This window comes from Athene cunicularia, assembly GCF_003259725.1.
Source record: "Athene cunicularia isolate RWA chromosome 10 unlocalized genomic scaffold, athCun1 chr10_part1, whole genome shotgun sequence".
In the NCBI taxonomy this organism is placed as follows: domain Eukaryota; kingdom Metazoa; phylum Chordata; class Aves; order Strigiformes; family Strigidae; genus Athene; species Athene cunicularia.
In genome coordinates, this window is record NW_020799112.1 from 13,673,285 (window position 1) to 13,699,470 (window position 26,186).

The window sequence follows — 26,186 nt, forward strand, 5'->3', positions numbered from 1 at the left end:
CGGCTGCTTGCACTAGGGCATCAGCTCAAATGAAGTTTACATCAGCACGTCTCCCAGCTCTTCCTTTCTCCCACTGTAAGAGGTGTATCATCTTGTTCAGCCGCAAGGGAAATTGCAGGTGTTCAATCTAACATGCAAGAACCAATTGGCAACGTTCCTCCACATAAAATTTAACAAGACTCACCAGCCTTCAGGTTAAAGCCACACTGAGAACTTGAACTCACGCCTGCCCAGGTGCTGCTGCGGTTGCAAACACCGAGACCTGAATGCCACCTCCTGCTTCCTCATGCTCAGATTCCCAACTTAGGTCAGGTGAGCATGTCTTTTATTCAAAGCAAAATGACCTTCTAAATTCTCATGAAATGCTGCACCGTTTTAAGTTAAAACATCACAGAGAAGGGTAGATTAAAAATTATATCATCTCAAGAGGTTGTTTTTTCACTCCAACATTATTTCTAATTACTTGTGAATACTTACATTAATCATAAACATATCTTTTGCTCACCTTCCTTCAACAATTACTGTTGCTGCTAAGGGTCTTCCCCACTGATAAACTGTCAGACAGATACTTTGTCCCAAAATGATGGAAGTTCACCTGGCTTAACTTACTCCAATTTGAGAATGATTAAAATACTCCATCTGTAATCAGCAGATTAACAATCATTTGTAGTATCTCAGCTTCCTTCAGAGTCGCTAACTTTAAGAATGATAAAGAGCAGATATTCTTATCATGTTCCTGTGTGATTTGAAGGGGTAGATGCACCAGGGCCCTGACACATGTAGCTTTACAGATAAAATACACGTACAATATTAAGTCAGAACAGGATTCACTTCTAACACATGCCATAGTCTCTAAAGTCAAAGCTAACATTTCCCAAACAGTCTATCAGTTTAGTTTAAAGGACAGAGAATCTAAAGGTTAAGGTTTGATTAGAATGTATTTTGTCAATTTTTTTTTTCTTAACACATCAGAGCTGCCAAATTCCTTCCTGGTTTGAACTTACCAGTCTGATAGGAAAATAACTTCAGTTCCCATGCCTGCAGGATCAGGCCCTCCAAATTAAAAAACAAAACAAAACAAAAACAAAACAAAAAACGTAGCCCCATGTAGAATACAGGAAATTAAATGCTAAGCAAGCCTCTGCTTTCTAGTGGGACAGCCCAATTCAGGGAGTTACTAGTACTCTTATCCCAGTGAATTAGCAGCAGCCAGTCTTAATTTTTAGGGGCCAGTACTTTCCCTCTGGCACACAAAGGGGCGCAGGGTGGCTGTTCTGCCGGGCAGCGCTCCCCACTGCCAGAGCCTGAGCTCTGCACCACTTGGCGGGTGGCTCTGGAGAGGACTGAGGGGGAAGAGCAGAGGGCGGAATGGCTACGGCTGATGGTTAAAATTGGAGCTTTGCAAGCAGAAAAAAGAAAAGGTGCGTGACATTTCCACTGATTTTGCTTTATTCAGTTGCTTGCTTTCCACAAGGTGCGTTTCAGTGACTGAGTTTTACTGACAGTGATCCATAGGGGAGCCAAGTCCTCAGTCCTATTCCTGATTATTCAAGAAACCAACCTGCAGCAGCAGCTTATGTTTGGGCAAACAGGAGTACATATTGCATTTGCACATATATATATCAAATCCAGTTATTTACACACTGTACAGTTAGTGGACATGTTTAGTCATATTCCAATATATTCATGATTCTGTAATCCACGGTCATCCAAGAGACTCATAGTTAGATTTAAATTTCTGAATGCTTTTGGGTCTTAGAAACTTTAGACTGCAAATGTACATATCATTGCACTGAAATGACTATCTTAAATGAAAAATGTAAATTTATAATTTCCATGCTATACACAGAATAGATTAACAGTGTAAAAACTGATCATTTGCATGGGCAAACAGACACACAGAGAGACAGATAACAACTAATATTCTTGCTTTAAGAATCAAATGAAAAATCTGAATAAAGAGTTTGATTCTAGGAGTGTGCGGTAAATGCACATAACCCTCCATTCCTTTAGGTAGGGCCTATGAAATCCCACTAAATCACTGTAAGCAGGTGGGGTAAGGCTTTACCTCATCTCTTCCTGCAGCACAGGCTCCAATTCAAGTAACCTCCAGCACTAATTGTTACATTGCACTGTCAAGTGATGTACTTGCTTACCTAGTCAGATACTGAATATTATAGCACAGTAAGCATTTTGCAAAGAATGGAAAACATATCTCCTAATTCAGGTAAATTAAAAGCATCAGCTTAACCTCAAATGTTTATTGCGTTTCAAACAGCCTTTATCAAAACAAAGAGCTTGTTACAACATATATAGGTACTGGACCATCCAAACCCCTTCATTTGGTTATGTCTCAAGCATTAACAGTCCAATACAAGTTATTCTGAAACATAACATATCTACATGGAAAAAAAGAAAAAAAAAAAAAAAAGACATCACCCTGTCTCCTGAACAGTTCCACATGAAAAAATCTATAGGAAAAAAAGAACAACAACAAAACCACCCCAAACAATTAAAGTATCAGCCCCAACTTCTGAATAAATAAACAATTTCTCCTGCAGTTGAATGTTTTCATTCAAATCAATGACCAGATCTCACATGCCTGCTTAAACATGTCTGACTTTGGTCCTTACAAAATGACAAGACTACAGTATGATAAACCAGATGATAGTTTAAAGCGAGACAATGAGGCATTGTTTACACAGAAGATTGAGAAACTGGTTTAACAAAAGGGGTCCATGGACATCTATTGTATGTGCAAGAAGGAGATTTACTGGAGATTTTGTAATTTCTACAAGGCTCTTTCCAACCAGCTTCATTAACTTGAAGTAAATCAAATCATGCAGAGATCTGGCTCAGCCAGAGACACATGCCGGGAAGGATACAAAATGAAGAAGAACAGACGCAAGATGATAAGCTTTAGAATCTTTGGCATTTTTCATAAACATTTTCAAGGTTTTTAAATCTGTATATTCACCCATTTTCCCACACACACTTGCCTATAAATACATTATACATGTACTCTTTATATACACAACTCTGTATGTGCATGGGCACACAAGCACACGTGCACACAAAGAGGCGTTTTTGTGGCTTTTTAAACCAGGATGATCTTTTTTCTGTCTTTCCATTTGCAGCTACACACAGCTTTGCATGAGCAAAACAAATTCTTCATCCAATCAAGTCTATGAAAATGTGCCTCTCCTTATTCAAAGGCACAGTGGGGCTTGTTACTCTGAAAAATAAACTTATTGAAAAATCACAGAATCTGGGTAATAATTCAGTGCAAGATACCGTGGTGTTAGTTTTCCTCCTTCAAATTGACACAACAGGCCCACAAGATTGCATTACTGAACCACACGGCATGACTCCATTTGGATCACTGATCCATAAGCAAGCTTTTACCTATTTTACCTTTAATTAGATGACTTCCAAAGTCTTCTTTTGTTAGAAAGAAACCTGTCTCTTGTGATTCTCTATTTCTTTGTACTGTGCATTACCCCAGGGGATGCTGGTGGTAAGCACTGCCTGGGAATCACAAGAAGCAACTCCAGCTCCCGTGCTACCAATAACTTGTGGTAGTGGCAAGTTGCTCCCACAACGTCCTACAGCACCTAAAGGGCCGAGGTCTACACGCTCACCAAAATGAAAACAGGTTTATGTATGATTCTGTGTGTAAGTTTCCCCAGTCAAACAAAATTAATAAGGCTGGTTATCTGAATTATATAAAGGAAAAACACAATAGCTGAAAGAATGGTAAGCAAGCAAGAAATCACATTCTTCTTGGAAAGAGAAATTGGGGTCTGTCCTTCTGTCTCTTCATTGTTCTGTTTCCATACAACTTCATTTTCTGATCCTCTCTTTGTGAGCCACCAGGAAAGACTCCAACAAGACATCAGTGATGGACCAAAGCCTACACACTATTGCACAACCATGTCTTTGGGTACCTTCTTCTCTTTCTGCACAAGCACATGTTTCTTTAAGGCTGTAAGTGTTTTTTCTCTTGGATCTGTAGTGTTGACCCCTCTGGATTTAGACAGGAAAACAACAGCTATGCTGTAAATATCTGATGAGATGGAATTATAAAAGGCAAGTCAACAAAGTCTTTTCAGGTCAGTGAGCTAGGCTTTTCTACAGTCTCTTAATCCTTTCAAGGCAGAAGGTTCTCATGCATCCATTGCCAGCAATGGAACTTTGATGATTCCAGTATCCAAAGAGTTAACCACAGGGGTGGGCTTTAAAAAAAGAAGAAGAAAAAAAAAAAAAGGAAAAAGAAAAACCCACAAGTGCTGGATGAAATATTGAGATACTGTTGGAGCTTCTAGCTCTTTCTGCTAATTATGATAAAAAACTTTTTAAAATGTACACTGCTTGAACAGAAGATGGGTATCAAAGACTCGTTAATTCAGAGCTTAAGCCTTTCTAGGCACAGTGATTTAACTCAGAAAAGAATAGCTTTCATATCTTAATGTAAATCTGTTGGATATGTTAAAAACTGGTTCAGAGCATCTCCTCACATCAGCTCAGCTGATCCGCTACACTAAGCGGAATTATCTCTTCCTACATAAAACAGGGAGTGCTGCCACATCCAGTCTTGGCCCTGCAATTGAAGGGGGGAAAAAAAAAAAAAGGTGCAGTTGCACCATCCTCTCCCATTCTCCTCCCCATCCCATGAACTAGTTTATATGTTCCACCGTGCTCTCTTTTGGGCTATAACTCCATGCTGAGAAGACAACCCAAAAAAGACACCCAAGATAGGTGTTTATCAAAAACCACATCTTAAAAAAAAAAAAAAAAAAAAGTCTGTGGCAGTGATTATAGTGTTGTTCTGAAGCAAGAAGGGGAGGGGGGAAGCGCGTGTGCACGCACACGGCGACGGAGGGAGATGCTGCATTCTGAAATCGCGCTGCATCCTATAGCGCACTCCACTTCTTCCTAATGGGGCTGGAGCTGCTGTATGGTTTCAATTCAGCGTGCTGCACCTGTAAAAACAAATAGACATGACGTTTGCAGTTAGGTAACTCTAGCTCACTACAGTGTGTGTTAATGGCTCCCTGAGGACAAACCAAGGGAAACTAAGGAAGGTTCAAAAGTAATGAATCATTTTCTAAACACAGGAACATGGGGGATTAATTGCAGGAAGGATTTGAGAAGTCATGCATCATTTCTTGAAACGAAAATATTAAAAGCAGATTTTTCTAATGAGATACATGGGGTTCTACCTGATTTCAGCAATGTAGGCCAGATCTTTTGGGTTTGTTTTGGTTTGGGAGTTGTTTTTTCTTATCTTTCTGGCATTAACCTATAAGTTTAATAAACTTCTTTCAGGAGTTTCAATTCAAGTGGCTCCCAATATGCAGTAAGATGACAGTTGTCAAAACTGTACACAGACCTTGGGATGCTGACATTTCAGAAAAGGAAAACATTTTCCCAAACAGAACCTGGACAAAGCTGCCTCCACCTTTCAAAACAATCTCGTATGCAATATAATGGTTAAAACATATGTGATAAACTGACAGGGATGGTGTAATCTCCAAACTGTCTGTTGTGTTACAGAAAAATATTCCCACTGAAATCATGGGGAAACCTTTGCAGAACGTGCCATCTTTTTCACTCCTCTGTCTTTTGTCTAACATGTGTGGGTTGTAAATGGCTAACGTACAGAGTTAATTTCTAACTCACTGCAGTACCACACTGAAATGATGATGCATTGGTAGCACATAAAACGAAGCAGACAAAGGGGCTTTGGAGCTGCTATGGATGACTTTTCACTAGAGCGTGTGGCTGTCACACAGGCTCACTATTTTTAGCACTAGTGGAAAACTCTGAGAAGGTTTCTCCCATCCTAGGAGCCTTTATCATTCCTCCCATAGAAAATGGTTATCATTTTCCTTGGAGAGCTCAAAGGATCCCACAATGATAGAAACCACTCAAGGAAATGTTATAAATGTAAATGTTAAATAAAGCATAAATAGAAAAGCAGCTTATCTTTAAACATAAACACTAAAAGGGCATATGCAAACCATCACTGCAAATCCAGTGTGCTCTAGAAGAGCAATGACAAAAAATAAAAATGCACTGAAGCTTAATATCTCTATGATCACTTCTGTTTAGCTTTTTTCCTCCCACCAGTCTATGGTGAGCTTCCTCTCAAGTTATTAGTGCTGCCACCAACCAATCTGGTGGCCTCTTGAGATAAAGGTCACCAGAAGCCTCTTCCAACCTTGCTTCTACCAGATGCCTCGACACTGCATGTGGGCAATTATTTTTCTGTCTCCAACAGAGTAAAATCACTATAGGCGAGATTGTGATCCCCTTAGTCTCAGTGAGTAGCACCTCACTGTGAAAGTACCACAACTCACAAAGGAAGGTACAATGTCAGTGGGATCCAGGGCATCAGGATCAGGGCCTGAGGACACAGATTCCAGTTGATTAAAACAAAAGAAAGAATCCTTTATATTGTGTGGCTTCGTTACCCAGCGAGACTATTTCCCTTCCTCCAAAAGAAATAAACAGATCTTGACATTCTAAAGGACTTATTGTTCAAATAATTTCCAGGAAGATAGGCAAGATTACTGAAGACAGTGTTGTTGTTTAAAAGAAATAGGAGAAGAGATGAGACTTGACTGAAATTGAGGGAGAATAGATTTTGGTTAGATTAAAACTTATAATTCCCTAATGGTAGAAGATTGATCTGATCAACCACAGAGTATTTTATACACATCTCAAAGCTTTCTTTGAAGAAAAAGATGAGCAGAGCATTGTCTAAGGGAGGCCTGGAGCTCAAGGTGGGTAGGGAGGAAGAATTTTGAGGGACAGCTGATGTGAAAAAAAAAACACAGCAAGCACAAAGTCACAGAAATAATGCCCTTCCCCTCTCCCCTTGAGAAAAGGGAGAATTCAGCAAATCCTTTTGGATGGTTATCTCTATCAAAGAGACTATTTTTCTCTTCCCTCCATACAAATACCGGAGCAGAAAGGTGACAGAAACCATAGTTCAGTAACCACGCTGGGTGATTTTCCAGATCATTTTTAAGTAGGTCTTTTCAGGATAATTTTTCTGCAATCATTTTATCCTTTTGACAAAGGATTTTGGCTCCCCTCTCTTCTAAGACCCTGCCCCCCACCCCCCTTTGTGGATTTTCCCCAATTCCTTATCTCTGTTATTCAAAAGTGCACTGGCATCATATTCCCCAAGCAGAGCACCCAGCCGCTCTCAGTGCTGCTTGTTGCCTCTGTTGGCGGTGGCCATTCATTACTTACCTTTTGAACATCAGATGGTACCCTGGAGAGGAAATCTAGGAGCTCATTATTGTCAATGGCGTAGGGATTTCTAAGCTTCTTAGTAAATTTATTTATGCCTAGGAAAAAAAAAAAAAAAAAAAAGGCAAACAAAATAATACTCCTCTTTTTTATTCCCTCCCTCCTAAATTGTTCCGGCAAGGTGAAAAAGGAAAGACGAATTCACAAGTAAAAATTAGTGTGAAAACAGTGCCTCAGACTTAAAGCCACGCACATGATCCCTGTCATGTGGAATCATTCACAAGTGCCTCCTGGAGGAAGTAGAGGGCATTATTCAAAAAGATATTTCTCTACTTTGGGGATCATCTGTTGACAACAACACAGCAAACACAGATTGCAGCATGCATGCGTTCTGGGGGATACTGTGGGGAGAATAGGCAAATTTTCAGCCAAGACTGCTGCTAAATCTGCTATTCTACATAACCAAAGCCATTCCCTCTCCTCTTGCCCAGGGAACTGGAGGGCCCTGGAAATAACTGGGCAGGATCAAGGCTTTTTTTTCCTTCCATTTCTTCTGAAAATAAAAGCTTCCCTTCCCCATCACGTTTCATAGCTTATCCTCTCTTTGCAGAGCCAGATTTGACAAACTGGCCATATTACGATGCAGTGGGAAACTAAAAACTTACCACAAAGTTTACTTCATTTTGATCTTAAGAGTAAAAAAATTGGCTTATTAAATGCAGCAACAGTGCTCCCCATCCCCATGGACTTAGTGATGCTTCAGCCATCAGGTGGTCCCTAGTTTGGACAGAAGATCCTCAAGAGTGTAATGTTTATATTATTGTGGAGTTCATGAAGCCTTCTCCTCCCTTTGAAGAAAGGGAGCGATGAACAGCCCTCTCAGCTAGTGCCATCTCTATTGTATGGACCAGGATGAGAAAGCGGGAGACCTGAGCACCCTTCCCACCTCTCCCCTTGTGCCAATGCAGCCACTTAACTCCCTACTGCCACCAGTTCCCCACTGAGAAATAGCAACTAATAGTGCAGCTGCGTAAAAGCGTGGTAGAAGAGCAAAGGATCACTAGGCAAAGAAAATCAGTTAACCCATTTTATAGAACAGAAAAAAAGTTCAAATGTTGGTTGCCTGTAAGGATCATAATGCCAGCATACAATTCCATCATGCTCTTGTCCAAAATCTCATAGTGGTTTCCCTGAAAGTGATTTCAAATATGATGGCTGCTCCAGCCTTCCCCTCTCTGAAATGCACCTGGTTCACATTTGAGATTCAGCTTTTAAGCCATGTACTTGTAGCAAAATGCCAACACAGTTTTCTGTGTACCTGATTTTTAAAAAACGGAAAATACCATAAGGTCTTTTGAGGCCTTGCCACAGGGTAGTTGTTTAACATGTATCATATTTGAAGGCCCTGTCAGTCTAGATGATGCTGAATGGATGTATAGTTTTCATGTACTCACCATGTCTTCCATACAAGAACAGCAATATTTTGTTACGGAACTTTTTACTCCTAGCAATTTCTCTCCTTCCCTTTTGCCCTTTTATTTTTTTCGTTTGTTTGATTTTATCCTTTATTTCATTTATTTTTTGCTCAAGAGTGGCTTTTTGTACTGCCAGCTTCTCATTCCCTCCCCTTCCTGCATCCAGGAGAGCCAAGACAGCAGCAGGTGGCTCAGCCCTGGAAGGGTGACGGGGGTCCCTACAGCCCAGAGCCCACCAGGGCTGAGTTTCAGTGGTTTGGCGAGGATTACCTGCATTATGTTCTCTCAGCCATTGTACCTCAAGGCTGAGATAAAAGCTATCACCCTAAATAAAACAGAAGGCCATTCTGAGATGAAGAAAGTCTTCAGCAACTGGAATGCCACCTCCTTTTGTGAAAGGCCATACTCTTCTTCAGAACAGCACTAGCAAAGTTTTTTCTTTTCAAAAGCTGCTCTTTTACCTCATGATGCAGCTTCATATAAATTCTCTCTGACCCCTGACACAAGAAGATGCTCAGTGCCTCCCACTGGGCACACTGCTCCTCCTGACTGCAGGGGAGTAAAGACCCAAAAGGCTCCCAGGATCCAGGCCTCCACGGTCCAGCTCTTCAAACACATCTTTGTCCACTCCCTACCCTCTCCCAAATGGGGGGGCTCCAGAACCAGGAAGTTAATTACTCTCCTGTAAATAATAATAATAATAATAATAATAATATTGAAGTAGCTTGTCTAGGTTAATGGTGGTCTTGTGGTGCTGTCAGAAACTTATAAAGAGTCCTAAGAAAAACAGATCATCAGATCACCCGGGAAGGGAAAAACAGTAATTTTAAGAAGTTCATAGCTTATTTATTCACCTCCAAGCAACAGCACTTGATTGTCTGTGTAATAGGTCGTTTAAGGCTTGTTTGATTTCGTTCTGTAGATATATATTATATTTATTGCATGCAAATGAGACACGGTGGAGTACTTACCCCAGATTAAAACAATATACCTCAGTGGTATAAAATACAAAATGACTGTTGCTGCTGCCAGGATCAAGCAGGCCAGGACAGAGAGGAAAGGCACAGTCCAGTTGAATGTGCTGTAAAGAAAAACAATAATCCTTCTCAATGTTTCTGCTCTTGGACACTGCTTGTACTCTGCTACCCAATAATAATTTAATGACCTCTTTGCAGCGCTTGCTGCATTCAAATGCACTGTAAATTGCAGATCCTTTGGAAGGTGGATAAGCAGATTCCTGCATCTGGATGCTATAACATATTAAGGGAGATATCTGAGAGGCAGATATCATGATAAGGGAAGAGCAGATACCCTCTGGGGAGCTCAGTGAAGTTGTTAGGCATGTAGTGAGTTGTTTTTGTTTCTTCTTATATGTGTCACACTTGTTACACATCTCTGCTCACTGGTCAGCTCTCCATTATTCATGGACGGATTATCTGATCTGGAGACGAGGACAAGCCGCAGGTGCAAGCCATCTGAGCTGGCTCCAGAGGGCCACAGCAGAGATGACATGGAATGTGTGTCAGCGCACAACTCAAATGTGGCAGGTAGCCAGACACAACCCCGCCAACAACTTGGAATAGGTTAATTATGACTGATGCTAAACCTTAAAAGAGCCATTAAAATAATTTCTCTGTATATTATTAGGGATTAACATTCTATATAAATCTCTCATTATTGATCTATTTGCTTTTATTTCATTATGTTTTCAACAATTCCTTCCTACACCGTATGTAGAAGGCTGTCTTGGGTATGCTATAGTACGCTAGCAGCAGTCCGAGCTTCTGAACAACAGCAACCTCCCAAGGGGAGCACTCTCAAGAGGCTCAGTCACCACAGTCATTCAGATTTTTGCAGCATTGTAGCACAAAACAGGACTGTCTTTCGCTCAGACCACTCATCTGTAAGCCCACAATGGACTTAAGGTGAGCAGCTACAGCTAAGACACCTCTGAAGTGTGCCCTTGTAAGATACGTCTCTACAGCATGCACCGAGCATTGAGATATCTGGACTACATGAATGTCAATTAGTTCATAGGTGGATTTACAGATTTGGGCATCTCTGCTTCATACAATCTGCCTGCTAACTTCATCACATCATGATGATGGGGAGTAGGAAGAAAAGAGAATCAACGTGGACCACTTATCAGGTTATAAAATAAGACTAACTTCCCTTGACAGATAAAATTAATAGGATGCTAAAAGAATTACTTTTAAGCTTCAATAGATGTATTAAATATTAAGTAAAGATAGGTGGGAGAGGACCCATCATTATCAATCAACGTAGCTTAAGTTAAAGTAAAAAAAATAGCAAAACAGCTCAATTCAGTTAAACTATTAAAACTCCCTGTGATTGTATAACTAGAGTGACAGACGGAAACTGCACAATTCAGTCTGTCACTTACAGAAAAACTTTGGTGGCAATTTTTTAATGGTACATTACTGTTGAGTTACAATGGAATTCTTCTGAAATTACATCGGGGATCCACATTAATACCCAATGTGTTCTTTAAGACCATTGTTACCAAAATGAATACAAGAATTAATAGTGTTTAAGCACTCCGAGTCTTCCTGCCATGCAGCTGGGCAGAACAGTGCCCTGTTCATAGACTGGAATACATCTTTGGGCCACTTCCACCCCAGCTGGGGTGTCCGGCATGGAACCACAGCACATGCGTTTGCTGTATTTTTAGCTTGAACCCAGCTCCTCATTAGAGTGGCTTGATCACAAACCATCACTTTGTGTTCAAAACAGAAAACAGTGTGGGTCAATTAAGCTCCAATAAAGATTGGGTTACAAAAGTTTGTGTGTGGGATTTTTTTTTAGGCTCTTCACCTCCCTCCTTTGTAAGGTCAGGAATATCCTATCTGCCTCCCCTTGCAACGAGACCCAGAAAATCCCCTTTGGGCTTCCTTGTGGCATACCAGCAGGAAGCAGACAGCTCAAAATGGTAAAGAGAGAAGAACATAAATGCGTTGGGCAGGGAAAATAGTGACTGGTAACCCCTGTAACCAGGCCAGGGCGGGGAGGGCGTGGGAAAGGCAACACCAACTCTCAATTTCTACCTCCTTTCCATGAAGGAAATCATGCCTGATACTTCTATACCCACATCTTCAAGCTACATTTTCCATTGCGTGGCATCATGACTCCCTACCCCATCACAGACAGACAAGACCAGAAATCTGGGAAAATAGGTGAATGTGAGAGTTACATCAGCAAAGCACATGGCTTCTTCTCTATGTGTTGGAAAGATTTCTGGAGTAAAGGACTCCATGAGAAGGACGAATGATGGTAGGACTGGCGAGGCTCTCCTGCTGCACCTTGCAGTTATTTTTGGAGCAAGAAATTCACTCCACCTTAATCTTCCTAGCTCTGCTTCATTGAACATCATGGCTAAGCAAGAAAAGAAATTATCACTTACTTTTTAATCCTCTCTCCAAATGATGCTATTTCTTCTAGGATGCCCTGAACAGCTATGATGATCTCTTGGACCATGTGGATTCTGTCAATTAACCCCTTTTTCTCAGATTCCTAACAAAAAAAGGAAAACCAAAACTTTATACATTCAGTATTTGTTAACATGCTCACGTGAAGGAAGTAGGATTCCCAGTACTGCTGATGCATCCATGAACTCATATATCACTGAAGGAAGGAGAGAACACACGCCCTGGGTTTATCACATACACTTAACATGAAGACATATTAGTTCCCTGTATTTTCTTCCTTTTCCTCAGCACATGGGCAGAGGTTTCTACATCTTCTAACACACATCGACTGCAGGAACTCAATCCAGGCTTTCACTGAAGAACCCAGCTGCATGCCAGACCAGAAGAGGTGCTGAGCACCCCGAGACCAGCTGACCTGTAGGGGAGCACTGGGTGCTCAGTGTTTCTCAAGAACAAGAATATTCTTGGGCAGAACTTTTCAATATCACTTTTCTGAGCTTTGCAGGCTCCCAACAGCCATGCTGTTTTCTGTATATAAATTAGCAGTAAGATCGTGAATGCAACGTTTTTTCTGAATATTTTGTATACAGAGACTTATTCTTTTACTGGGGGAAAAAAAAAAAAAAAAAAAAAAAGGAAAGAATCAAAGGAAAAAATGTCATTTTCCTTTTACAGCAGTCATCTCACAACTTTATTTCTTACTGCTTATTTTAGGCAACAACATTACAGGACATTACTACACATGTGCAGAAATAAAAAGGAAGCACAGAATGAATTAAAAATCAAAATGACTTAAATCAGCCTTGGAAATCAGTATACAATTATCAGCATTCAGCATTTCTTTGCCAGCAATCTAACACACATACAGGCATGCAAATTGGTGTGGTTGCAGATATTCTAGCAAGAAATCAGCAAAACATTCACTTATTACAAAATGCAGAGCCCTGGACACTGATTTTACATCACATTTAGACTCTCCAAAATCAGCCCAATTTAGAAGAAAGACATTTTAAGTTGTGTTTTAACCAGTCAGTGCCCAGAGAGGGGAGATGCTGGTAAAACACACATCGTATCCATGTTCTCTGTGGTTCTCAGCGGCCGGTGCAGGGGAAAGGGTGGGTGGGAATAAGAAAGGGCCAGAGGCACTCGGATCAGCGCTGCTGCATTTCTGCTTCTCTGTTGTGAACCCACGTTATTTCTCCATGCAGGAGGGAGGTCAGAGGCTACTTAAAGTTGCACTGGGCCAGACAGGCAACGGCTCACTGCTACAGGTTTTGGGCACTACCGTGCTGTGAGAGGGTTGGTGTGTGTCTGAGACAGGGCACTGCACTACAGCGCTGTGTGCTGGAAAAACGTATGAACCATCCTTGGATGCTGAGAGGCCTTGTAACCCTTTGAATTACTTACTGCCCATTTCTCTTCACAGTAATTTCTGAGTTTAAAAATTCAGCCAGAACTACCACGGAGTTATCAAGCTCCAGACATTTGAATATTTGCCTTTAGGTTGCAAGTGAGTGCACAATGAATAGAAGCAGCGTTTTAAATAATCACACATTTGGGTGTGAAAATGGGTATTTTTACATTAATAAAACAACCAACAAAAATGAAACCCTTGGGGTGTGAAATAACCCCAGAACAAAATAAATAAATAAATAGCCCGTTTATGTGAAAATAGCACCAAAAAGTCATTTTCACACAACTCCAGTTATAACCTTGTTAGGCTCAAATGTAAATGACACATTAAGATTATATTTAACTATTCACTCACTAGAATGGTACAACAGTCCTTTAGCCATAGTTGGCTTTTTTGCACCAAACTTGGAAGATGAAGCTGGGGAGCAGTTCATGGAGAACCAGCCAGCGAGAATTTCATTCAGCCCAAATTCAGACAGAGGGGTAAAGAAACCACTTTAGATAAAGTGATATTCCAGGGCAAGCCTACTCTTGCTACCCAGAGCTGCAAGGAAGATCATCTGTCAGCTCTATCTGCATCATGCTGACTTCATTTACACGTCTTCGATTGAGCTTAGAAATGTGGTGATAATGCAGTTTAACCAATACAACATAACTTCTGCTGCAGCCACCACGCAGACTAAGAAAATAAAACAGAAATACCAGTTCCTCCGATACGATGACAATTGCGTGCATATTCTTACCTAGCATGCATGCTAAAATCACCCCTAGACAATGGTGTTTTCAATTTATAGTACAAACTATGCCTAACTAAGGAAAAGGCAGAGAAACAGACTGGGATTAGAAAGCCTTGTAAATGAAATCGACTATTAGAGAGTAGAACAGGCTAGCAACTACCCTTGCAGTATGCGCTGCAATGTCCGCAGGATCATTTGAAAATCCTGGAAATTTGTCAACGTCTTTTCTTTATTATTATTGTTTTGTTCCGGAAACCTGCAGTCTAAACACATCTACAGGATGATGAGGTCATTGCTTAAGCAAGAGACAAGCAGACAAATGAAGCACAACAAATAGGATTTTCCAAATTATTCAGGTTTTGGAGTGCTGTTTATGATTTCTGAACTCAGCACCTCACAAAACTCTGTTGGCAGCAGTAAAAGACCTCATAGTCCGTCAAGGCAGTCACTGGTCCGTATTTATTAACAAATGGACATACAGTGTATTAGTAAATGGGCATACAGAAAGCTATACTTGAATGTTACCATATTTGTGAAAGCTGTAAAAAATAATCCTAAATATATCTTCTGCTAAACACACTTTCCCATCTGTGCAAGGTCCTATCACCAAGATAATTTTTCTCCATCGTCCTCAGGTATCATTCCTTTCTGATTTCTTTTGGACTCAATACATTATGCTGCTTGAAAAACAGGATTTGGATACCCATGGTTCAAATCACAGCTCAGAAGCTTTTGTTGAATTAAAAATAAAATATCCCGCCTGTTTCTGGCATTTTTTTTTCCTAAAACCAGTCGTGAAACTTCCATTCCTTCAAGGCCTTTTTCTTCTTTATTTCATAGCTAATTACAGCACTGTGGGTGGACCAAAACTAGTCTTCAGCCTCTGGGAAAGAATTAACTCCATCAAAATGAATTTACAACTGAGAATTAATTATATAATCAGTGTGTTCCTTCAAATCTTCCTTGCATATCCTGATTTAAGAAACCTTCGTTTCTACAATAATTGCATGAACAAAAACACAAAAGGGGTCTTACAAAAGATTAAGCATGTCAGGGGAAGAAAGAAAAAAAACAACAAGACCACACAGCAAATTCAGAAATTAAGTCTTCTGTGTCCAGCTAATGCACATCAACTTAAACTTGTAAATGAAGACACCAAATCTCTGCTGTACTGAATGAAAGATGCTTCTAGATTTTTCCATTTCTGAAGGACATGTAAATGCACTCAAAGGGTTACTACAGCTCTGATCTTCCTACCCTAAGATGTTATGCTACTCTCAGACAGTCAGAGTCAGCTGCAAAAGAAGTGTCACTCAACGACAAAATTGAGGTACTTCCAATACCGAAGACTTTAAAAGTGTGTGAAATACGGAGCAGGCCAGGAGGGGATGTCTCCAGCATTAACAGCAATTCATGAGGAGTGAACTAGAGTTGTCAGAGCTGGGCTTGCAAGGAAAATTGTAAGACTACCGAGGAAGAGATTTAAGGCAAAAATTATCAATCACCTGCTCTGCAACAAAGACCAAATAATGCTACTTACTGCTTCTGCTCTAGCAAAGCATCCGTTACTGAAAACTGCATGGTGGAGAGCTTCTAACTTCTTGTGAATGTTCTTTTTCAATGACTTATAGCTTTCATCTTTACAAAAAGCTGTTCCCTACCTTTTAAATCTATCCTTCAGATATTTTTCCTCTGGATATATCCAAAACCAGGAAGCAAGACTCCAAACACATAGGCAACTTTTAATTACATTCGCCAATTGTATTTCTGATGTACACTGCAAATATCGTATCCACAAAACTAAAAACTTCAGTTTAAAACCACTAGCAAGTTCTAAATACTTGCTCACTTGGGTTTCATATAAAACACTTGCACAAAAAGAATTTTGCATGCAACTTTCAAACAAGTGGTATTCATCAGCAGATTTCTGGCATGCCAAGGGAAACTCAATATATAAAGCTGAGGAACACTTGGGGCAAGGATGAGGAAAAGGGGATGAGAAAAAAATGAATAGGGGTTAATGCAAAAGGAGGAAAAAAACAGGATACAGGCCAACTAAGGAGTAAAATCTTGCATATCTTTAGGAATTCAAGGAGTTAATCTGCCAAGCCCTGGACTGGCCTAACTTCCAGGATTAGCTTTATACAGTAGCTCCCTCATTATGCCACTGCTGCTACAAGCACATTAGGGCAATGTTTCACCAGGATTTATCTCACCTACCAGATATGAATTCCCCAGTGTATTAGAAACAAACAAGATTGATGGAAAGGGGAAAGAAAGGAAGAGAGCTCAGGCACGCATGCCCTTCTGCTCTACTTTTATTTTGGGTTTAAAAAAAAAACAAAACAAACATGCTGTAGTTATTTAGAAAAAAAAAAGCAGACTTATCCAAAGTTGGATTTAACTCGCAACTTTCTCTATGCTAGACTACAAAACTCCGATCTTACCGGAGTCCAGCGAAGCCTGTGCCAAACAACATCTTAATGCCAAAATACTCGTAGATGAAGAACAACTGAAACCAAAAAGATTTTATTTGGTATAAGCAGCAGACCACTGGCCTCTATTGTCTGCAGGGAACACTTCACTAACAGCTTCAGTCTAGCATCAGAATGAAGCTCTTGTGGGAGGTGGTAGCCATGGAGTGACAGACAGTCTCTTGGTAGCTAAAATGAATTCCAGGCAGAGCTTTGAAAATAGTCACCACAGCAACCTTGAACTGGGTCCTGCCTTTGGTGGGAGCCAAAGGCGGCTGAAATGAACCCAGCAATCTGCCTTGCTGAGTCACTGTCTTGCCCTGTGCTGCAGTGTCTACTGCGTGTCGAGGAGGGCTTCTCAGCAGTTCCAGGAGGACGGGTACCCAGAGAGGATGGCTGCCAAACTCTGAGCAATTGCCTCGTGCAGTCCTGAAACTGTGCATCACAGGATCTTTTTGTTTATTAACACCATGCTGCAAATGTGCCTTGCCTGGATGTGGAAATTTAGCGAATCTGAGCGTACTTGAAATAATTACCAAATAGAGGAAATGCAACACATACAGGTCAATTTATGCTCTCAGTTAAAAAGGTGTGAAATCTGGAATAATTCCACCAGAGCCAATAGAATCACTTCAGACTGATATGAAGGAGAGCTCCATCGGCCTTAAAAGGACAGATTTTAAAGGCAATGGCACATCATCCTACAGCTACGGCTGGGGGAACACTGGCTAAAAGGCAGAAAATGACCACTTCACATCTTGTTCAGCAATGCCTACAGTTTCTTTGCTTACATTAGACGAATTTCATCTGTGCGCAGAGGACCAAGAAAAGTCTCCTAAGCCCAACACAAGAAAACGCTTATATGGAGAGGCTTAGGTCATAAATGTTGCTTCCTCTCTGCACAGGCACAAAATGCAGGGGATTTAAGAGGCATTTGCTGTACTCGTTTGCATTTTCATAGACATGTAAAGTAACCCAAAATCTGGAGGTATTGCTACAAGTTTTAAAGCAATACTGGTAGTCACAACAGAATAAAACACCATTTAGGTGAGAAACGTGTGTAAGAAGAAACAAGAAAGAAGCCTGAATGGAGATAAATGTCATCAGTTATCTCTGATTTAGAAAAGGGAAGGGGAAAGAAAACAACTTTGGTCACAAGAAGTGCTTTTTCCTGGAAATACACAAGACCTACGCACAGTTACATGGTGATTAGACTTAAACTACTGGATCATCATCTATAATCTAGGTAATGATCTTTAGCAATTTGGGGTGCAGGAGAAAGAGGGACTTATTCATTCATTTGACCAATTCAAAATAATTTTTAACAACATTTTAAATAGTTGGAATTTTCAAGGGACAAGAACTCCCTAAGGTTTACATGCTCGATCCAGTGACCTGCCTAGTGCTGCTTAATATTTCTCCAGCGATTTAGAGAATTTACAATGTTGGCTTACCTACCTCTGGGGTAAGAGAGGATTTTAGACTGCCAGTGTTTCTATGCAAGGAGAGCCATACCACAGTCCTCACAGTATCTAAAAGTCCTCTGCAAGTCTCTCCTTTCAACTGCTCTCTCCCATCACTCCTAAACCCATAAACTTATGATGCTGATACAAGGATTGTGCCAATTTAGGATACGTCTACAGATAAGAGCAGTCCTAAACTATGTTGCAGTGTAAGTAAGAAATAACAACAGACCATTTGTCTTCCAGTTTCTTGTACACAGGAGGCTCCCAAGCAAAGAGCAACCGCACAACCAGGGCAACCCCTGCACTCTGTCTTAACCAGAAGTTGATTAGGTTAATAAAAAGCTTGGAGAAAACTTAAAGAAGCTACAATTGTGTCTTAAGTGATACTTGGAAACCTTTATTACACTTTTGTCAAGACCAGATGATTATGTGTGCTTAGAAGTGTCTCATCCTCCAGCTTTGGACTGAGCATAGCTCAGCCAAGTAGCAGAATTTGTCCCTTAGACCTCTCCATCACTAACATATTCATGGTCTGTGCGCAGACTTATTAGGAAGCAGTGAGAGAGAAGTCACAATGAGCCAACTGAAGAAAGAACAGCAATTTAAGGGAGTCCATGCCTACACAAACACACACCTCATGGGATTTTTCAGGACACGATCTTGCCCATAATTTCATGGAGAAGGTGGGTGCTCCTTGCTACTCTGAACATACCCTGTGTATCATGGGGTATTTTCTAGTGTTTACCATCATTTCTCTTCAGCAATCTTAATGGGAGATGCTGAAATATTATATTGCAGTTGTTGTACTGAAGAGAAAAACTAACGAAATTATTTATACTTCCAGGGAAGAAAACAATGAGATGATATTGTCTTGAATGACCTTTCCTAAGTATGGGGATATAGCATCTTACACAATAGACTCTTGGTTCATGTTTCAATTACTGACCTTTACTGTGGAGAAAATTAATGCAATTTTCATCGTAATCCACCCGTACAAATAAGATCCATACGGAAGGTTTCCACATGCTGAATCTAACTCAAATGGAAAATGTCAGCTGTTTGCTACTGGATGAATTTGACTTTAATTTGTTCAACTGAAGTCTTTTTGAATTGTGTTCATAAAACTTTGTATATTTTTGGTACCTATTTTTGACAGAGAATTTCCTACATTAGAAACATTGGATTTTTCTTCTTGGGGGATTTTTTTCCACTTTTCTTTTTTCCAATACATGAGAGACTAAACACTTTTTGGAAGTTGCCAAATAACTTGGCTTAAAGCCACAGTGTCATCTGATCCTTCCCTGTTACATCCCACTAGCCTAACAGGGCTACATTGGCTCACCACCGGATAGAAACCTTCCAAGAAAAAAAAACAAAACTGGGATTTTCTTTTGAATCAATTACCAGACCTGGAAATAGGAGTAATTTAAGTTTTGTCTGTTTTGGAGGAGATGCAAAGTTTTATCCAGACCTCTTAAGATCGTGAGAAGACTCCAAGACTCTTTCCAGTCGGGTGCTATAACACACTCATTCAACGGGGCAACTGTCTGCTCTTGAAGCTCTACGGTCATCGCCAAAAAAAATTTTTTAAAAAAGAGTAAAATAAACAGAAGTAGTCAACAATCAGACAACTTACATTGAGATGCATGTAACTTGTCTATACCTTTCTACTGACAGACAAAAGATGTTTCAGTGATGTAATTTTAAAACAATCCTTATTCAGACAGCCTGACAGACCCCAGAACTCCACGTCCAAGATGGCGCAAATCTGAGAAGGCATTCATCCACCAAACAGCTTGTGCCAAAGGGACAGAGCTCTCTTATCTTTTACAGCCCTCATGCTGGTATTTGCAGAGGGGAGAGGGGGAAAGAAAAGGGGAGTTGGCAATTAAGCCCTGTCATTTAAGACATATAGTTTAGGTGGAGGGAGTTAATCTGCTCTTGGGTTTTTGAACTAAGTGTCAGTGTATTTATAATTTGTAAACAGTTCATCTCTTCAAGGGTGTGTTACAATTCCCAGAAGCACGGTCTGTTATGTCTAACATGCAGCAGAATCCAGAAAGGCTATGTGTGTGAGTATTTTGATACAGCACGATGATAGGAAACAGAAACAGTGACCTCGTATACCACAACCCAACTAGCAGATTTCAACTTTAGGAGTTCTTGTATTAGGGAGGAAAAAAAAAATACACAGACTTCTTTTTAAAGTATAGTTGTCTGTTTAAATGTTGACATTGCCATGAGATAACGTCATAAAATTACATTTTTCTGACACTCCCTAGAGAGCACTGGCCACCCTCAGACTTGGAAAAGTCACTTAGAATAACCTAATGTACTTAAAGATGCAAGTCATCGGAGTACAAGCATAGTCCATCACTGATGCAAAGGGGCTATACCCAGGCCAGAATGCAGACGTTAAGGCAGTGCTGCACAGCACTTGCTGTGGGATAAGCAGTGGCTAGCAATTCTCTCTCCTGATAGTTCTGTGTCAGAATTCCACAGACTCGTAACACTAGTATATCAGTTAATACAAGCTATGACTTGTTATTGCTGTAATGTTGGGATAGATAGGGTTATCTCGAGGAGGAAGCCTGCCGGAGGTGTCTACTGTGAGTAGCTTCAGCCAGTGTTACCAGGTCTCCATTTCAGAGTCACTGTACACGTGTGAAATGAAGATAGAGACAACACTGATTACAAAATGGTAGGGCCAATTCACCAGCAGCTCGACACTGACTCTCAGGAGTTTTCCCAAATCTGCATACTTAGTTAAAAGAAACCAAGAAAGAGAATGACAGTGAAGTTGTGTAGCAGGGAGGGGGGGGTGGTGGTGCTGGCAAAAATGCAAAGTGATTAGATCCATATTTAAGTGACCCAGCTGCATTTATACAGAGTCACTGGAGTTAAATCTAGGGTAAAAGTAACCTAGAACATTCTGGCTTTGACGTAATGAATCTGTTGCACAGCACTGAAAACTGAGGATTAAATATCTATTTAATACAATTTTACTTTTTGTTTTTTCCACCTCAGCACTTGCAAATGAAGAAAAGGAATATTAAAGAAGCAAGTAAATGGGATTTGTTCCAGCAAATAAGTTACAGCTTTAGGCATCACACAAATAAGACACAGGGTCAATATTTACAGGTGTCTAGCTCTGGATGCCCACAAAACAGAAATTATTGACTTTTAGATATACACAGTATCCCTTTGAAAAAGATGTAACTTTCATTTAGCAACTTCTGATGAGTTCCAGATATTGGTCCATTTAGTTGACTAATTTTACAATGCAAAGCGTGAATTATAAATGAGAACATTTAAACAATTATTGTGTGTTGCAAGAAACCTGTAATTCAACTAGATTGCCTAAAGTTCATTTTATAACTTTGATGGATTTCTGGTTGCTCATTAAAATATAACCACCCCAGAGGAGATGGTTAAATTTAAATAATTGTTTTCATCAATTAGTCTGCTGAGCTTCAATTCTTGTGTCTGTGACTGAGAAAAGTTAAGGTGCACTTGCTTACTATGGTATTGATTTACTTTTCAATGATCAACAATTTCACTGTAACACTCTTAACACAGAATATTCAAGAAGAGTCTTATTAACTTAGTATGCAATTTGAAAGTTTCACATTGCCTTGTGAACATTTTCTTCCTAACAGCTAATGTTCCTTTGCATGCTGTTGCTCGTTAAATAATTCCTCACCTTTTAGCTTTAAAGTATTTATAGATTATCAGATCCTCCTTCACTTACTTATGTTTTTTCAAGCTGTATACATTAAGTTCTCTTAATCTTTCTTCATATGTCATGCCCCCTAATCCTTTTATCATTTGTCACTGTGGTTTGATAAACTTGAAAAAAAAAAAAAAAAATTCCAATGAATTTTTCACAGTGAGAAGAATGAGTAAGTATGCTCCAACAAAATAAAAACCAGGCCTTGCCAACTCCAATTCTTTCTACATTTCAGCTGATGAACTAAACCTGTTTTTTCCCAGGCTCTGAAAGAAATGTTGAGAAAATTCTAACGAGTCCTCCACCTATCATACCAATTCTGGCCTACCGAAATAGAAATGCCAAATCATTTGGGGAAAGCCATTAGTACAGAATGTCATCCAACACTCGAAATGGAAATGATAAGGGGTTTTACATACTCATGCACGTATTTGCACCTCGTCCACCCATACACACACCTATAAGTGCACGCAGGTGAACAAGTGCCTGTCATGATTTCAAGCACAAACTGGGGACTGCTCAGATTCAATGAATGTTCAGAAGTCATTGGAATGTTACACAAACCAATCTTTTCATACTTTCGAATTTGCCAATCAGCAAACTGGTAACAATTGTTCTCCCAGTTAATACAGATAATAAATGAAGATCTCATGGAGATAGGATGGTGGGTTTCTGCTCTCCCACGTTCCTTCTGATTCTTGCTAACACAATTGTGAGATAATGTTTACCTTATCATCTTCATCCTCATCTTCATCCAAGCCCATAAGCTCCTGCAAAAGCAGATGTCCATATTACAAAACACTACACTTATTTTTCAGTGACAGGCAATGTTCAGAAAAGCTTATGATACTCCCACAACATTTCATTACATACTTTTCTCCCACTTCTATTGCAAGTCATCAAAAAACCTCACCACTTTCACCTTTCAGACATAATGTTTTGTATTCAAGGACTTTTTTTTTTTTTTGTGATATCCTGAACAAAGCTTGCAATACCCTATACAAATTTTAAGTCTAGATAAAGCATTAGTGACTGTGTCCAGCAGTTTGAAGGCAACAGGCTTTCAAATTCATTGCCAACTTTTAATGTCTGTAAACAGCTTTGTTCTTCGTCTGACAAATGAACCAGCCGGTATGTCAAGGCTGAGGACTCTAAACTCAACTTGTTCCATCCTCACTGCTACAATGACTGCTCCCTCCCTTTAGAGCCATTACTGAAACATCAGACTTGAGAAAATACGTTAGTAAGAACATAATCAATCTCACAAATCACAGTCAGATTTCTATGCAGCATTATTTCCTCTCTTTAACTTCCATGCTGACAGGTAGGGGAAAACACAAAAGACTTGGTTAAAGCTTAAAATTAGGAGCACTTGGCTTTCAGTTCAGGCATTTAATAAGGCAAGCCTTTAACAGGGTCCTCCAAGTTTTTCTTGCTTATTTCAAAGGTACATTTGAATCAGTGTACTACAACTTTAAATACAGGAAACATGCAAAGAATGTGAAGAATCACAACAAAAAGATGGTTTAGATTTGGGGTTTTTTGAGGGGTTGAGTGTTTTTGGTTTGGGTTTTTTTTTTTCTTTTCTACAGAAAAGCAGTTGCATCTAGTATGCAGAAAGTACTGAGAGCTCAGATACCCAGATTTACTCTTTGGCTCTCCGGAATACCCTGAGCAGCTGAATTAACCCTGATCATAGAATCACAGAATACCAGGTTGGAAAGGATCTCAAGGATCATCTGGTCCAACCTTTCTTGGCAAAATCACGGTCTAGACAGGATAGGCCAGCACCCTGTCCAGTTGAATCTTAAAGGTGTCCAATGTTGGGGAATCCACCACTTCCCTGGGGAGATCATTCCAGTGGCTGATTGTTCTCATTGTGAAGAATCTTCCACTTGTGTCCAACTGGAATCTCCCCAGCAGTAACTGGTACCCACTACCCCCTGTCTTTTCCATGTGACTCCTTGTAAAAAGGTAGTCTCCATCATCTTTGTAGCCACCCTTTAAAAACTGGAACATGGTGACAAGGTCTCCCCTAAGTCTTCTCTTCTCAAGGCTGATCATGTTTTACATTTCTATAGAAGCTCCTCATCTGTAAATCATAAGCCATTTTACCAATATTCTCGAATTTAGCCTCCTGGCAACTGGATCATGTGTACAAGGTTAATACTGTTATTCCCATTTTATAACACAGAAATCAGAGAGAATTTGAGCTTCACTTTTGCCAAGATTGTTGCTCACATTCCTCTACATACATGAAACGTGCATGTTGGCACACAAAAGCCAAAGGTAATGCACATGCGGCCAAGGTCTGAGGAAGTGAAAAATAAATAAGTGACTGTGTAAAAAGCATTGGCATTTTGAAGAAAACCTTTTCTCATCTGCAGGACAGATGTGACGAGGGGTAGCACCTGATTGTCTGTTTTTGACCTACAGATGGTTAGAATCATAGACACACATAAAAAAGAAATCAGGTAATATTAAAGGCACTTTGACTACTTGTTCCATATGATCCCATTCCTACAAAGCACTTAGGCAGATGTGTAAGTCTGCTTATGCAAAATGCACCCCTGAATTTCATGGCATTGCATTGCTTGCAGGACGTGTGACAGGAAAAGGGACAGTTTTCTGATGAACCTTTCTTCAGTATTAGTACAATTAGCCTGCATTTTCAGATACAGCCTTTTTGTAGTATACACCTAAATGGTGTACTGATCAATTTTTCTGACATACGTTGAGACTCTCCTCACTTGAACATGCAAGAAGCTCTCATTTTCTTGATGAAATAAAGTAGTCACTGAAGACACACAATATCTTTCTATGTTTTCTGGACTTGGCTGAAATTGGAGAAAGGCATTTCTTTTACCATTTGTTTTCAAATCAAGCCTATGTCCAGATCTGGATAATGCAACTTTCCCTATTTTCTAACAATCTTTCCACTTAGAAATGGATGAAAACTAAACTAGGAGCAGCTTTTCTCACTAAAAATAATAAAACAGCTATTGACCTCTCTAATTCTAGAATGTTATTTCTTTGTATAAAATCCACTTGAGTTGTTTGAGCAAAGGTATTCTTCATGAGTACAAATGTCAAACACCTTTATCAAAAGTTAGACGGAAGCTATAATTTGGCCTGTATTTCATTACTGTACTTAGTAGACATTTAAAACCAGAATATTATGGACATCTATGAATTTACTCTCATTTTAAACTCTAATTACCATTGTTATGTAAGTAAAGAGAGCGGTCAACATCAAACAGCATTTCATATCCCAACAGTAGCACTTTGCCACACATGTTGTAACTATTTTTGTATCAAAACCTTTTTTTTTCCCCACATCAAGTTAAAAAACGGAAGGCTAAATTTCGGGGAAAAAAGCATTTGTCATTTAAAAGCGGGGGATGGGAAGGAGAAATAAGGGCTTCTTAAAGTCTCAGATCACAGGTCAAGGTTTAAAAACAACTAACTTCTCTTTCACTTTCTATTGATTTTCCTCATCTGTGAATCATGAAGCATCAGTGTGATGCTAAGTGTAAGAGCAGTAGGAGCATGGGTTTTAGGAACTTGTTGCTTTGTAAGTCTTTCTTAATTCAACTTAGTTAAAAACATTTGTAGTTATTTAGAAAGTGAAATCCTCCTCCTACACACTCTTGTCGTCTTCTCCTACTACTCTGAATGGTTTAATGCTTGAATTTAATCATGAAAATTGAGAGGGTCGAAGTTTCTTTTCAGTAACTTCAAAATGAAAATGCTGTTTAGCTACACAACTAGTTTAATGCCATTAAAATGCATGACATTTTGCTCAAGGGCAAATCCAAGCTGGGGCTGTCAGAAATGTTACTGCCACTTTACTTGCCTGGGCATCTTGGGTGTTGCTGACCTTCCCAGTTGTGACGAGGGAGAAGTTGTATGCAAAGAGCACCAGTAGAGCCAGGGGCACCATGTACAGTTCCACACTCCAGACGGTGACCACAAATACCTGAGAGAAATAAAGCAGCAGAAGGGAATACATACAACTGTTTAAAGAGACAGATATGTAAGAAGACCTTTCAGTCATCATCCCTCTGTACATTCATCCTTGAATCAATGTTAACCTCATTCATATTATTATTTTGGCAAAGAAAAACTGCTTGCAAAGTGTGCTTTCTATTCTGTTTGAATCCATTAGGCTGTCATTTGTTA

General features: G+C 39.8%; 1 protein-coding gene across 2 annotated transcripts in view; it reads right to left on the bottom strand.

Moving 5' to 3' along the window:
* Nucleotides 1–2,157: 2,157 nt before the first annotated feature.
* Nucleotides 2,158–26,186, bottom strand: part of MCTP2 (multiple C2 and transmembrane domain containing 2) — a 104,016-nt gene continuing 79,987 nt past the window's right edge. For both annotated transcript variants that reach the window (XM_026856429.1, XM_026856428.1), the window contains 6 exons: nucleotides 25,861–25,983; nucleotides 22,733–22,774; nucleotides 12,160–12,269; nucleotides 9,710–9,819; nucleotides 7,264–7,361; nucleotides 2,158–4,982 (listed from right to left, as the gene is read on the bottom strand). In XM_026856429.1, the coding sequence (XP_026712230.1) occupies nucleotides 4,914–4,982; nucleotides 7,264–7,361; nucleotides 9,710–9,819; nucleotides 12,160–12,269; nucleotides 22,733–22,774; nucleotides 25,861–25,983 (552 nt within the window). In that variant the 3' untranslated portion in view covers nucleotides 2,158–4,913. The remainder of the gene's footprint in view (nucleotides 4,983–7,263; nucleotides 7,362–9,709; nucleotides 9,820–12,159; nucleotides 12,270–22,732; nucleotides 22,775–25,860; nucleotides 25,984–26,186) is intronic.